Here is a 15,466-nt window from a genome sequence, read left to right on the forward strand (position 1 = left end):
TCAAACCATTCTGGGATTCTTTCTGTGTGTCACAAATCCATGACCTTGTGCTCACCAGAGCCAGCTGAGATCCTGCCCAGCTCTCTCAGCAGGCCCTGGGCTGTGTGGGCCCCAGATGCTCTGCAGATCCCACCACAGCAACAGCAGAGCACGTGAGGCTTCACAGAACAGAGCAGATCCAAAAAAATAACAACTGAAAGGGACAAAACCCTGCAGAGTGTCTGGGGGATGGGCAGTGAAGGGGATTTCTGTTATCTGGGTTTCCAGCAGGGACATGGGAACCTGTGGGACGCAGGAGCTCCAGGCAGGCACAAGGTGGACAGGAGGGAAGGTGGAATCAGGTGGCCATTTTTAGGTGCTCTAAAAATTCTTGCCTTTCCTATTTTCCATTTCCTCCACCAGAGCTGGAATTTGGGTTTGCACCCCAGCTGCTCTGTGGAGCAGACACAAATCACTGGCTGGGCAAGAGCTCCCCATTTTAATGCCTCTTTCCAGATTATTTTGTGCAGGGACAGATGAGGTGCCCCATTCCTAAAGCTCCCCATTTTAATGCTTCTTTCCAGATTATTTTGTGCAGGGACAGATGAGGTGCCCCATTCCTAAAGCAACACATGGGCAGTTTCAGGAATATTCCTTTACAAAGTGGTTCTGCAACAGAGCAGTGTCATGTTTTGGTAATGTCAAAATCTGGAAATGGGAGATAAAAGAGCAGCTTTTACCTCAGAAAAAAAACAAAAAACAAAGGCATGAGAGGTGAAGCTGTGGGGAAAAAAGTTCATAGTGATCTTTCTTTCCTCACTCCACTGAGCAACCACAGGATTCTGTGACTGTTTTCTGTCAAAAGAGATTAAAGACGGATTGGAAAGCAAAGATGGAGTTCAGAGTTGCTCCTCTAGGGGTGGCCAATCCTGGCTTCCATAAACAAAAGCATAATTTCAAAGAAATGTTTGGAGAACCCTGCTTGGCGGTCGTGCAATGGGAGTGAACAAATGCAAATTCTTTATCCAAAATATCAGGGCTCCTTTGCTTTACCATGGCATTTATTCTGTTTATGGGAGTATGAAAATACAAATCTGTGAAAGAGAAAAAAGCTGGTTTATTCTTGCCTTGAAGTCAAACTGTATTGCAGGATAGGCTAATAAAAGAAAAGGGATTCATGGAGAAGATTCCCTTTGTAGAAATGGTGCTCTGGGAAAGAAACACAACTTCTCCATGTCCATAGCATGGATTTTCTGTGTTCTTATCCCCAGCTCCCTGTGTTTCAGCTCTAGGGGGGTGTTTGGACAAATCTGGGTTGGGATTTGAATTAAATAACTTAATTTCTGCCTCATTTATAGCTTTTACTGAACCTACTCAACTCCATCTCTTCAGGCAGGGAGATCTGTAGGCTGAGCAGGCAATAGGGAAATAATGATTAAAATAGAAATAATCATTGGGACAGAAAAACTTTGATGAGTCTGATAAGGGAAACATGGATTTGGATAAAAAGATACACAGTGGTGCATTTGAAATGGACATCCTGGACATGGATGTGGGCCCTGATTTCATGGAACCACAAAATGATGGAATGGTTTGGGTTGGAAGGGACCTTAAAGCTCATCCAGTGCCACCCTACTGAGTGCTCCAAGCCCCTGTGTCCAACCTGGCCTTGGACACTGCCAGGGATGGGAAATCCACAAGAATTTGGAGTCATAAAAAGATAAAATAAATGGATAGAATAGAATAGAATAGAATAGAATAGAATAGAATAGAATAGAATAGAATAGAATAGAATAGAATAGAATAGAATAGAATAGCTGACCTGGAAGTGACCCACAAGAATCACCCAATTCCAGCTGGAATATCTCTGAAGGATTTTCTGCTCTCTCCAGGATTATTTTGGTTCTCATCCTTCATCAGCTGATGTCTGCAACACGTTGGTTTCACCTTTCTCTAGAATGAATAAATATACATAGAATTTTGAACATTTTTTATATCTCAGAAGAAAGGAGTTCACCTCCAATGATGCATTTAGATAATTAACCTTCCTGAATAATTAAATACAGTGGCCCAGCTTCAGTTGTTAGATTAATATTCTCTAATAATTAAGAAGTTTATTTTCCTTTAGTGTTTCTTACATTGTGGTTCAGTCATAACATTTTATTATTCGTTATTTTCTCTCTTGACTTTCATATCTATGTGCTTCACCCAGAGATCTCTTAACCCTTAAGAACTTCATTGAGTTTCTTTCTTTTACCTCTTCTTGACAGCCCAAATTCTCTCTGGGCTCTCACATTTGCTTGAAAGAACCCCAGTGATATCAATAATTTCACCATTAAGTTTAGATGCTGCAAGTTGTTATTTTTTTCAATTTTTTCCAAGCTTAACTGTGATTTCTCCTATTTGAATATTCAATGTCTCCCTCTTTGTTTGCTAAACCTCTGAGTACCCCATTTTCCACATCATCCTCATCAGAGGAGAGAATCTTTCTCTTAAAGCTCATCCTGCACCCATTGGGTGCTCCAAGCCCCAGCGTCCACCCTGGCCTTGGACACTGCCAGGGATGGGAAATCCACAAGAATTTGGAGTCATAAAAAGATCAAATTAATGGATAGAATAGAATAGAATAGAATAGAATAGAATAGAATAGAATAGAATAGAATAGAATAGAATAGAATAGAATAGAATAGAATAGAATAGCTGGAAGTGACCCACAAGGATCACCCAGCTGTGATATTTTGAGTTTTGCTTTATTCTGATGGATGTGGCAGCACCCAGCAGGATCCCAGGGCTTTATTTTCCTTTCAATCAGCTTTACAATTGCAAACTTAATTCAGTTCTTTTTCATTTTGCTGTCCATTTCTGCTGTTTTTGAGGGTACTGAGTGGGTCACGCTGGCAGAGTTAACACAAAACCTAATTAATTGGTTTTTTATGTCAATTCACAGTCTTGCACATTCCAGAGCCAATCCTGACTCATGGGATGAGGCTTCAGCCACAGCAAATCTCTGCTGTGTGGCTTCCCCCCACCCAGTGTGGAAATTTGTATTTAAAACTCCACAGTGGGAGTGCCAGCCCCTTCAAGTGCCAGCTTTTCCCCATGGGGATCCAATTTTAATTAGAGAGACAAATTAGAGAAATTCAAATGCTCAGGAAACATTTCTTTCCCCTCCTTGCTAAATCCTTTTTCTGTGGTCGTATCTTCAGACCTTTAAGCCCAGAATTTAATACAGAGAACCTGTTGGTTGTGAGGCTCAGACCACTGGAGGAGTGAATTGGGTGATGGAGGCACAAAAATCAGGAGTAAAACTCAGCAGTTTAATCAAATTAAAGAAAGATCCCAAGTGGGTTTTGGTTAAAACACTGTGGGGATTTAGGACAAAGGTGAGGACCCTCCTGCCTCCCTGATTTTCCTATTCACAGTTGTACCAAATGGGTTTTCTTGCCCTTAAATAATTCTGCCAGACTGCAACCTTCAGTAAAAAATCAGAATTATTCATGGTGTCTGGACCATTATTGAGAGTAATTAACAATAACAATAAATAAATAACAATATTCTATATTATTTATATAATAAATAAGTATATCTATATTATTTATATAATAAAATATATAATAAATATAATAAATATATTCCATATTATTGATATTCTATCAGAATATTCCTGTCCCATATCCTTAGCAGAAAGTCTGTGCGTACCTGACCAATGACCACCATGAACTTTAAACCTTTTTGGAGGTTATCATTGAAGATATTTGTTTAAAAACAACCTCCCAGGGGGGGTTTTGGAAGTCAGACACTGCACATGGAGCCCAGAAGGTCTGGGCACGACCAGCCACGTGCACTCCAATTATTACAAACCCACTCAAGTTCCTTGTTCCCCAATTATTACAATTAATACAAGCCCACTCAATTTCCTTGTTCCCCAATTATTACAATTAATACAAACCCACTGAATTCCCTTGTTCCCCACTCTGTTGTTAGTTTGGAGATTCCCTTAATTCCCCCACTCTTCAGAGGACACTTTTCCTTCCCTTTACCAATAAGGACTGGGGTTTGTTTGGAAAGAAAGGAGTTCCTTGTGAAGTGTTGGAACCCTGGTTACTGAGAATTTTAGATTTTCTGTGCTGGCAGGCACTGACCCCAAAAAACCACTACATTTAACCTAAAACCATAGAGGAATCTTCCACAATTAAATAATAAAACTAAAATGATAAGAGTATAGTTTAAATAGAAGTGTGTAATATCGTGTAGTAAAAAGCATAGAGTTTAAAGTTTTAAAATATAGTAATATATATAAAAGAAATAAAGTTTTAAAATGAAAGTTAGTCCTTCTTCTGGAGTTTAAATAATATTATGTAATCAAATAAAAATGTCCACATTACAAACCACAAATAATTAATTATGAAATTAAAAATAAAAATAATCTAAATATCATCTCTAAATGAAACATTTATCCTTAAAAGACCTTCTAAAAATACAGCTCCCTTTTTTAGTTTATGAATAAAGTACTATAAAACTCACAATTTATAAAAGTATAATGTGAATAAAAACAAATCAACATCTGTGGTTACTAATTGTTGTGGTGTTGTTGTGGGTCCCAGGATGAGGTGAGAGATGAGAATTGACTCTAAGTTTTTAGAACGTTGATTTATTACATTATGATATTATATTAAAAGAATATTATACTAGAACTATACTAAAGAAAGAGAAAGGAGACATCAGAAGGTTAGACAAGAATGAATAATAAAAACCTGTGACAGACTCAGAGTCCCGACACAGCTGGGCTGGGATTGGTCATTAAGTAAAAACAATTCACATGGAACCAATCAAAGATGCCCCTGTTGGTGAGCAACCTCCAAACCACATTTTAAGCGATCAGATAATTGTTTACATTTCGTTTCTGGGGCTTCTCAAGGGAAAAATCCTGGCAAAGGGATTTTTCAAATAAAATATCACAATAACAAACATCTAAATCCAAACAAAAAATACCATCTCACACATTGAATCCCAACCCTAAAAAAACCCCAAAACTGAACATCAGTGGTGGTAAAACCGGAAAATTGGAGACCCAATTGTGCTCAGTTGGCCAAATTTCACAGGGAATCCTGACAGGAAGGTGAAATAAATCCTGAAGGCAGGGATGGAGTGGGAAAGGAGAATGGCTGATGCCTTGTGCAGGCTGCCCCAGAGCAGAGGCTGGGCAGAGCTACAGAATAAAGCAGGGATTTATTCAAAGCATCTCCTCCATGGATGCACCTTGGGCAGCACCAGGGCCCAGCCAGGGCTGCACCCAAGATGAACCAAAATGGCCCCAAAATGCACGGCCGGGCACGGGGTCTGTCCCTGGGATCAGTTCTGCTCCATTTGCATCTTGCAGTTCATTGTCTCATTCCAGCTTTAGCCCCTGCAGTCCCACCCTGCTTGTTTTTCTCTCTCCAGCCCACGGGGTTTGTGCTCTGGGCTGAGATTTGGATCATTTGTCCTTGGTGCCCAGCTGGAGCAGGAATTGTTTTGTCTCCCTGCTCTGTGCACAGAGCTCACCATCCCAGAATGTGAACCCAGACCCACACACTGAAGCAGCACAGAACTGTGAAAATAGAAAAGCTCAAACCTGAGGCATCTATGTGATTTCTGCTTCTGCCTAAAGCTGAAGCATCAGCAAGGGAAGGGCAATGTTCTGGGCAGGTTTGAGATCTCCAGGAATAAATCAGCAGCCAAATGTGCTTTGTGCTTTCAGAGTATGAAATCGAGAGATCCTTTTTCCTGAGGATGAAGTGTGTCCTAGCCAAGAGGAATGCAGGCCTGACCTGCAGTGGCTACAAGGTAATGTCTATAAATTACTCCTCCAACCCTGAAATATCCCACCACTGACAAGTCTATTTATCTAGGTGGTTTTTTGGGTTTTATTTTTACCTACGTGTAGCTGAGAGCAAAGCCTGTGATGAGAAGAATCAGAAAAGATCCCCAAAATACCCTGAATAATTCCAATTGAAACTTGGTGGCACACACCTCCCCTTGGTCCCTGGGAATTCTCTGGAGTCCAGCCCTGGAGCACAGTTTGGTTTTATTCCCCATGGAGCAGGAGGCAGGTGAGGCAGGAACCCGGAGCAGGAATTTGGACCTTTTCCACATCCCACCCAGTTACACAAAGCACCTCCTTGGCCTCAACACTAAACAAACTCAGCCATTGCCATCACCTCGGGCTGGAATTGTAGTAAACCACCAAGTCTGTCTATAAATCTTGCAGTTTGTGTGATGTTTTTTATTTATGACACGAAATCCGACGCCACAGCAAACACTGAAGTCGTAGAATAACAGCTGTCATTTGAGTCGTTTTTATTTTCATAGGTGCAGGCAGATTTTATTTTCAGATTTTTAGTAGATTTTTTTTTTCAGATGTTCAGGTAGTTTTTCTTTTCAGATTTGCAGTAGTTTTTATTCTCAGATGTGCAGGCAGATTTTATTTTCAGATTTGCAGTACTTTTTATTTTCAGATGTGAAATAGTTTTATTTTCACATATAAGGCAGTTTTTTTCAGATTTGAAGTAGTTTTTATTTTCATCTTTACAGGCAATTTTTATTTTCAGATTTGCAGTAGTTTTGATGTTCAGACTTGCAGTAGTGTTAATTTTCAGCTTTACAGGCAGTTTTTATTTTCAGATGTGCAGTAGTTTTTTATTTTCAGATTTGCAGTACTTTTTTATTTTCATCTCTACAGTTTTTATTTTCAGATTTGCAGTGGTTTTGATTTTCAGACTTGCAATAGTTTTTATTTTCAACTTAAGAGGCAATTTTAATTTCAGATTTGCAGTAATTTTTATTTTCAGATGTGCAGTAGTTCTTATTTTCATCTTTACAGGCAGTTTTTATTTTCAGATGTGCAGTAGTTTTTTATTTTCAGATTTGCAGTACTTTTTATTTTCATCTTTACAAACAGTTTTCATTTTCAGATTTGCAGTAGTTTTAATTTTCATCTTTACAGGCAGTTTTTAATTTCAGATGTTCAGCTAGTTTTTATTTTCAGATTTACAGTACTTTTTATTTTCAGATATGCAGGCAGATTTTCTTTTCAGATGTGGAGTAGTTTTTATTTTAAGATGTGCAACAGTTTTAATTTTCATCTTTACAGGCAGTTTTTATTTTCAGATGTGCAGTAGTTTTTATTTTCAGATTTGCAGTAGTTTTTGTTTTCAGATGTGCAATAGTTTTAATTTCCAGCTTTGCAGGCAGTTTTTATTTTCAGATGTGCAGTAGTTTTTATTTTCAGATGTGCAATAGTTTTAATTTCCAGCTTTGCAGGCAGTTTTTATTTTCAGATGTGCAATAGTTTTTATTTTCAGATTTGCAGTAGTTTTTATTTTAAGATGTGCAACAGTTTTAATTTCCAGCTTTGCAGGCAGTTTTTATTTTCAGATTTGCAGTAGTTTTTATTTTCAGATGTGCAACAGTTTTAATTTCCAGCTTTGCAGGCAGTTTTTATTTTCAGATTTGCAGTAGTTTTTGTTTTAAGATGTGCAACAGTTTTAATTTCCAGCTTTGCAGGCAGTTTTTATTTTCAGATTTGCAGTAGTTTTTATTTTCAGATGTGCAACAGTTTTAATTTCCAGCTTTGCAGGCAGTTTTTATTTTCAGATTTGCAGTAGTTTTTATTTTCAGATGTGCAATAGTTTTAATTTCCAGCTTTGCAGGCAGTTTTTATTTTCAGCTGTCATTTGCTGCTCTCTGAGCTGCAGGTTCACTCTGCTCCATCAGGGAGGGTTGTTCCCATTTTGGGTTGTTGAAAACCCAGAGAGCAAAGCCTGGCAGAGGAGCAGGTCTCTCTGCAGGAACGTGTTCAAGGTGCAGACGTGGATCTGTTTGCTCTCTTCCCTACCTGGCTGCACTGGGAATTCCTCATTACACTGAGCCCTGTTTGCTCAGCTGCTCCCCACAAAAATGCTGCTGTCCCAAAGCTGAATCTGAAATCAGGGAAAAGAGAGAAGAGCTTCAATTGTGACGTCTCCACGTGGCTTTGGGGGTTTTTGGGTTTTTTAATTCCCAATTATCACTGTTAATCAGAGGCATCACTTTCTTTGCCTCACTATTAAAAGTTTGCACAGTGAAAAATCAAAGGATTCTCTCGTCTGGAGAGATGTTGGCCTAAATTCATTCTATTTGACTGTGCCTAAAGTCAGGACTTAATTTTTAAGAAATCACCTCATTAGCTGAAGCACAGAAAAAACTCATGGACCAAGTGATGGGGGAATTGAGATCTGCTGGGAGATCTTCTGGCCGTGCTTTTGCTGAGCATTTAAATCACTGGAGAGGAGGAAGGTTAAGCAGGAGGAGCCAATTTCCAGGTGATGTTTGGTAGTTGTTTAGAGCACTAAATACACTGAAAATTAATTCCTGTCCACAGGACACAGTTAAAAGCCAAACAAGCACAGAAATTCAGCAAAGGGATGTGATATTCCTGCTGCTTGGGCCAGAAAGTTGGCAGGGGCACTGATGATTTCTGAACACCAGCACCTAAATAAATAAACACTAAATAAATCTTCTGGGCTGGAATAGTCCCCAGGTTACATTTCCCCCTCCCCTTTAGCTGACACTGAATTTTTACAGGCTAACACTGTCATTATCACCTCTGTGAACAGCAATCGTACACAGGGATCCCGAAATCTGAGCTCAGGACCTTGGGCTTGGTCAAGTGTCAAAAAAAACCAGCCCTTCTGAACTTGAGCAGAGAACTTAAATCTCATTTCTTGTGTATTTGCATAAACAACAGTTAATTTTTATTGCTGTTGTGATGCATCAATACCCACTGGGTTTTTAAAGTGCCTTTTTTGATGTGTCTTTATTTACATCAGAATAATAACTCATTAAAATGTAAATGTTTTTATTCATCTTTGAGTGTGTGTGGGAGAGAAATGGACATTTAAAATAAATAACTTCCAGATTTTTTTTTATCAATGAACAAGAATTCTGGCTGTATCTACAGGAAATCTGTATCAAGGAGCTTAAAGCATTAATTAGAAAGCAATTAGGCAGTCCCCAGAGAGGAGGTGGTTCAATACTGGATTAGTCATGCTGTCAGCAAACACAAAACTGCATTTACTGAGTCTTAATCTCTATTTACAAATTAGCTGCAATCAACAGACAACCCAGAATTGAATGTTATGGGGGAGTGTGTCTGTTGGAATCCTGGATACTGAGAATTTTGGGCTTTCTGTGCTGCCAGGAGAGAACACTGCACTGACCTGAGGCCCTGGAGAAGCTTCCAGAATGGAATGGCAGAACTGGGATTGTGAAACTGGGAGTTTGAATAGAAGTGTGTGATATCACAGGGGGGAAACTCAGAGTTTAAGGGTTTAGAATACAGGAATAGATAGAAAGCAAGAGGGAGGGTTTAGGGTGGAGGCTGCTCCTTCTTCTTCACCTCCTTCTCCATGGGTTTGGGTGGTTTTGTGTCATTGGATAAAAAAGTCCCCATTGCGGGCACGGGTGGTTGGGTATTGGGTTAAAAGTGAAAATAATTGAGGTGCCATTTGTTGATTGGACAGTTTATCCTTAAAAGACCTTGGAGAGAGAGAGACAGGGCCATTTTGTAGCTTTTTAGTGAAATGCTGTAGAACTCACGACTTTTAAGACTGTAATAGCAATAAGAACTAATAAACATCTGAGTCTGAGCACAAAATACCGTCTCAAGTACTTTCAATCCTGACCCTGACCCAGGCAGAAAAGAAGATAAAAACAAGTTATGTGTCTTTCTAACCTCATTGAGACTGGGTGGGCAGCAGATTTGGGCCTTTTCCATCAGATCCTGAGGGTGTTTTCCCCTTTTTCCAGGTGATCCACTGCAGTGGCTACTTGAAGATCCGCCAGTACATGCTGGACATGTCCCTGTACGACTCCTGTTACCAAATCGTGGGGCTGGTGGCCGTGGGGCAATCTTTGCCTCCCAGTGCAATCACTGAGATCAAGCTCCACAGCAACATGTTTATGTTCAGAGCCAGCTTGGATTTAAAACTGATTTTCCTCGATTCCAGGTAAGCAGCTCTTTCATCTCCAGCATCCAGCTTTCATGTGTTTACGTGCAGTGGTTTCCAAACGGGTCAAAACATCCGTGGAAAAAAATCCAGCGGTCCAAGCTAGATCTGGAAGTCAGAGCCTTCAAAGCCTTTCAGGCAGCTGGATAGACCAAACTTTGTCTGGAATGCCAAGAAATAAGAGCCTGTCCAATTTAACCTGGAGTTACCTGCACTTTTAGGGTCAGCTGAACGGTTCTTGTTGTGAGGATTCATCAGAGGAGCAGTGAAACATTTTTTTTATCTGAAAGGACACAAATTTTATCATGCAAAGCCAGCAAAAGGAATGAGGATGTACCAAAAAAAACCCAAAAAAACAACCCCAAAAGTGGAATACTGAGATCAAACAACTGGCTGGCATCATCCAGAAAGCTTTTGAGAGAGAAGTAAGGAAAGAGAGTTAGGAAGCAGTAAGGAAACAGCAGTTCTGTCTTTTTGTGTAATGCTTTAACCATGAAACCAACACTAATAATGGGGTTGTTAGAATGGAAATTAATTCCATTGGCTACTACACATGAAAACAGGACCTTCTTGAACAAAATTTTGGGAAAAACAGCTGAGGAAGGAGAGCCCTGCCTCCACTTCAGCTGATGGAGCTCAGATGAGCACAGAACCAGAACTGAAACTCATTTCTCTGGTTTTGGAGCAAGTACCTTGTAGGACACAATACTTTGTCCAGTGCAGTCCAGGAGACCTTGAAGGGAAAATCCCAAACACACAAAGTATTGACAAGATGATAATTCTTCAAAAATCCTTTCCTGTGGGATTCCCCATTTCCCTGGCAGGCTGGATTTGCTGGGAACACATTCATGCAGTGAATGTGGGAGAAAAACCTCTCTACCCAAGAGAGTGGAGGCCAAGCATGCAAGAAGAGGCTTTTCTGTGTGCTCAGCCCAGGAGACAGTGGCTCCATCAGCTGCTGGGACACAAAGGGCTCCTTGTTTCTGGAGCCCTTCCTCGTTTTTTTGGCACGCGGCGCTTCGTGCCGCGGCTACAAAGGAGCACGAGGGGTTCAGCAACACGTCCCTGCATGTGGGGGAAAGGAAATGATGTGCCTGGGAGGAACTGCCTGGAGACAGAAGTGTCTTCAAAGGCCACAGAACAAGCAGGGGTGTTGACAGGAGCAGGGACAGACCCAGAGCTGTTGCAGAGCTGTGTTTACCAAGGAGCAGATGGGTGTCATCCACGCACGGGACAAGAAGGGGAATTGAGCTTCACCAAAGCCTTTTGCTCTCCCAGCTGAGCAAACCAAACTGTATTTGCTGAAAACAGAGGCATGCTAGGAGTTAGAAAAGACTGGTTTCAGGCTTGGTTCTGGTTTCCATAGAAGGGAATGGATCTTGAGACATAACAGTCACAGCAGACAGCACAAAACCATGGGAAGGAGCAGCTCAAAATCCCTTTCTGGCCACCTGACACAACATAAACCACACAGGAGTTCATCCACTGAAGTCACTAGAAGGAGAAGACAGTCACTTCCCTCCAAAGTGAGCTGCTCACTCTGATTTTTGGGGTGCCTTCATTCCCAGGGTGTTTAAAAAGACTTTGAAGGACTCAGGAGACCAGAACTGATCAGTGGGGTGAGCTCTGTGTGTCCTGTCACCTGCACAGCCCTACCTGGAGAGCCCAGGCTGCCTGAGAGATTAATTTGATGTTAAGGAAGTAAACCAGCTGAGTTTATTTCCAGATTCAACCTTTTCCGAAATTTGGGTGTCCTAGGAACTGTCAATGATGGTTTTTGTGTCACCAGCTTCAAAGTGAGACTGCACCTTTGGGAAAATGACCCCCTGAACCCCTGGGCTGTGTTTTTGGTGCTTTGGTTGGGTTTGGATTGATAGCGGAGCCTTGGAAAATGTTAAAGATAGAACTCTGAAAATCTTAGGCTTTGTGTTTTCTCAGATCACTGCACCTGCGTAAGCAGTATGATAAATGATATAATTGTTAGATGTGATGATTGTTTAGTAATTAAATATAATTATTATATAATCATAAGAAGAATCATGAGAAACTATGTTGGAAATTTAAGGGGGCTATGTTTAGCTGAAATCTATGTATACAATAGAAGAATATAAGTTTAATAATTAACATGAAAGTTATATAACGATAGAATATAAAAACCACGATCACCTCGAATGTATGGTCGGAGTCAGATTTGAGTTGAACACTCCTGACACCCAGAGCTCTTAATAAAAGCACCTGCATATGATCACTTATGTGATTATGTGTTTCTGAACACTAACAGCATGAGCTGTGTCTGTACTCACCAAAGGGGCAGGATGGAGCTGCCACCCTGCTTTTCAGTGCACTGAAGTCAGGAGGAGAATTGAAACCTGAGCAGGATCTTCCACCATTATTTCGTGCTCCTGATTGGCTTCAGTGAGGATTTGGGATGAGCACACACTGCAGAGGAGGAACACGAGCATCTATTCAAAGGCATTTTGATGCTGTTGTCCTTCAGAAGAATCCAAGCCCTCGGCCCTCTCAAGCAGAACCTCCTCAGCCTCTGTGGGGTCCACTGGGCTGGTTAGAGTCAGAGCATGAGAACAGAAGATGCACAATTGTCATAAATTTTTAAAAAACTAATCGAAATGTGCATTATCATCAATCCTACAATGACAGGAATTGGTTGGGACCTGTGCTCGTTTCTGTGGACACTCCTGTGCTATCTCTGTGCTGTGCACCCTCACCAGTGTGAAGCTCAGACCAGGAACATCCTTTGCAAGTCCATGTCCTGCCCATCCCTGCTCAGTTCATGGCATGAAGAGGCTTGGGGAATTTAAACTGGACTTCCTTTGGTCTAAACTGGAGGACAACCTCCAAGAGCACCCTAGGACACTCCAGCTTTAATAAGTATTTCAGTCCACAGGCCTAGCCAGAGCTGGTAAAACTCCTGCAATTAAAATGTGCAGATGCCTCTGCTGCTGCAGGAGAAGATCCTCAGCAGAGACAATTTTACTGTCACCTGCTAAGGGAGTGTGACACTTGTTAATGTGGACATTCCTTACTGTTCTGCCTTTTTGAGGCAAAGAAAACTCAGGACATCACAAACCCCCCCACAACCCTGGGTGAACAAACCACTGTTTGCCCAAGTGGCACATTGTACTTTAAGGACTATTTTTTCTCCTCAACTAAATTAAAAAAAGTCCATTTGAAACGTGAAGTTTGACTCTTCATGTCTGACCCAGTGTAAGTCTGACCCTGAATTTGATTCTTTAACATCTGCAGAGATGCTGCTGTTTTGAATTCGTTCCATTCTTCTACTTCTGGGATTTTTATTTTTTTTCTTTTTTTTGAAGTCTTGCCTCAGCTTTCCTTTCCTCACCCTGTGGTCTTCACACCTCCTTGTCTTTCCACATTCTCAGCTGGAATAAGCTCCTGCTTTTTTCTCCTGTTAGGCACCAGCCTGGATTTATTCACAGGCACTGATCACATGTGGCCCAACACACCTTCTACACTTGTAGCTCTGCAAAAGCAAATGAAAATGTGTCAGCAGCCCACAAGAGAGGTTTTATTGTTTCACGAGCAGCTCCTCGAGTGGAACTTTGTGCAAAGGATCCTGCATGGCAGTGGCAAAAGCCCAAGGTGGAAATCAGTAAAAGAGCTCTTTTTCCTGCCTGGGTGTACCAGGGAAAAGCTGCACCTTGCTTTGGTTGGGCTGAAAGGGTTTCTTTTCTTGTAAAGGTGAAGTTTCTGTTTCCAAAACTAACATTACATCCCACAGCTTTCAGGCACTGATTTGTTGCCACAACCAAATGCTGGGTCAATGAAACGGAATATTCCTCGAGATTTTGTTTATTGCAGATTTTTCCTTTTCCAGGGTGACGGAATTAACTGGCTATGAACCCCAGGATCTGATAGAGAAAACCCTCTACCACCACGTGCACGGCTGTGACGTTTTCCACCTGCGATACGCTCACCACCTCTGTAAGTGCCTGGGCTGGGGCATGGGAGGGACCTGGAGCTGCTGGAGAGCACCAGGATGGGCAGAGGGATGGAGCAGCTCTGCTGGGAGGAAAGGCTGGCACAGCTGGGATTGTTCACCTGCACAGGAGAAGCTTTGGGCTGAGCTCAGGGTGGCCTTGCAGGGCCTGCAGGAGCCCCAGGAAAGCTGGAGAGAGACAATTTCCAGGGCATGCAGGGACAGCACCCAGGGAATGGCCTCAAACTGAAACATTACAGGTTTAGATCAGGTATTAAGAACAATTTCCTCCCTGGCAGGGTGGGCAGGCCCTGGCACAGGGTGCCCAGAGCAGCTGGGGCTGCCCCGGATCCCTGGCAGTGCCCAAGGCCAGGCTGGACACTGGGGCTGGAGCAGCCTGGGACAGTGGGAGGTGTCCCTGCCCTGGCAGAGGGATGGAATGAGATGATCTTTAGGGTCCTTCCAACCCAAACCTCTCTGTGATTCCATGATTCCATGAGTTATCCAGGTCCAAGCCTGGCTGATGTCATTTATCAGCCCAAGAACCTGAACACTTCAAGTTATCAGGTGTCAAACTCTTCTCACCAAAATAATAATCCAGGCTTTGGAGTGAGGGATAATGAACAGGGGCCAAAAGCAGAGGGAAGTTGTGGATTCCACATCCCTGGAAGCATCTCAGGACAGGTTGGACACTGGGGCTTGGAGCAGCCTGGGACATTGGAAAGTGTCCCTGCCATGGCAAGGGTGGGAATGGGATCATCTTTAAGGTCCTTCCCAACCCAAACCATTCTGGGACTCTATGGAATACGTTGAGTACAGTGAGAAGTTTTGCAGACAACAAGCAGCATGCTGGAAAGCAGAAAAAAATCCTTTCCAAATCTTGACTGGAGACAGATTTTCAAAAGTTCTTGGCTATGACTTAAGGAAACCATTAATTGTGTAAATACAGCTCGATATGCTGGGCTTCCGAAAAGAAAAAAAACAACACCCAAAGCAACTTATCTGGCCAGTTTTTGTACTTAGGGGATCCAGGCTATTTTGAATATTTGGAATTAATTCTGGATGGTGATTGTGTGAAGGAAAAGAAAACCTAAGGAGCAAGTAAATGAGAGGGGAAAATCTGAACTTCACTAGCCTCTGCTGTTAAAACAAAAATATGCAGCAGCTCTGCATTCCTCTGAAATATGTTAGTAATAATCATCTTGTGTTTGAAGGGAATGCAATCCCAAAAACTCCTTGGAGGGACATTCATTAGTAGCATGTGGATGAGGTTCAGAGAATGGATTGTCAGGAAAAAAATGACACATTTAATAATTTCCCATCTTCCAACAGAGTCACTAATCATATCTTCAAACATCTGGATCTGGGAAGGAGCTCATTCAGTAGCACATTAATTTGAAAAGCAAATTGAGGGAATGGCTGAACTCTGGATTTGGCTCCGTTTGCTGCAACCCATACGAGGCAAAGATGACATCCAAAAACCAATGTCAGGGAATTTTTT

The 15,466-nt window shown here is 41.7% G+C and overlaps 1 protein-coding gene across 1 annotated transcript in view; it reads left to right on the forward strand.

The window, feature by feature from the left end:
- The window catches only part of SIM2 (SIM bHLH transcription factor 2), a 62,154-nt gene that overhangs the window by 30,397 nt on the left and 16,291 nt on the right, over window positions 1-15,466 (forward strand). Inside the window, exons 5-7 of the mRNA XM_036405066.2 lie at window positions 5,720-5,805; window positions 9,808-10,007; window positions 13,864-13,970. Coding sequence (XP_036260959.1) covers window positions 5,720-5,805; window positions 9,808-10,007; window positions 13,864-13,970 — 393 coding nt within the window. The remainder of the gene's footprint in view (window positions 1-5,719; window positions 5,806-9,807; window positions 10,008-13,863; window positions 13,971-15,466) is intronic.

The sequence above is a fragment of the Molothrus ater genome, chromosome 2, assembly GCF_012460135.2.
Source record: "Molothrus ater isolate BHLD 08-10-18 breed brown headed cowbird chromosome 2, BPBGC_Mater_1.1, whole genome shotgun sequence".
Lineage (NCBI taxonomy): Eukaryota > Metazoa > Chordata > Aves > Passeriformes > Icteridae > Molothrus > Molothrus ater.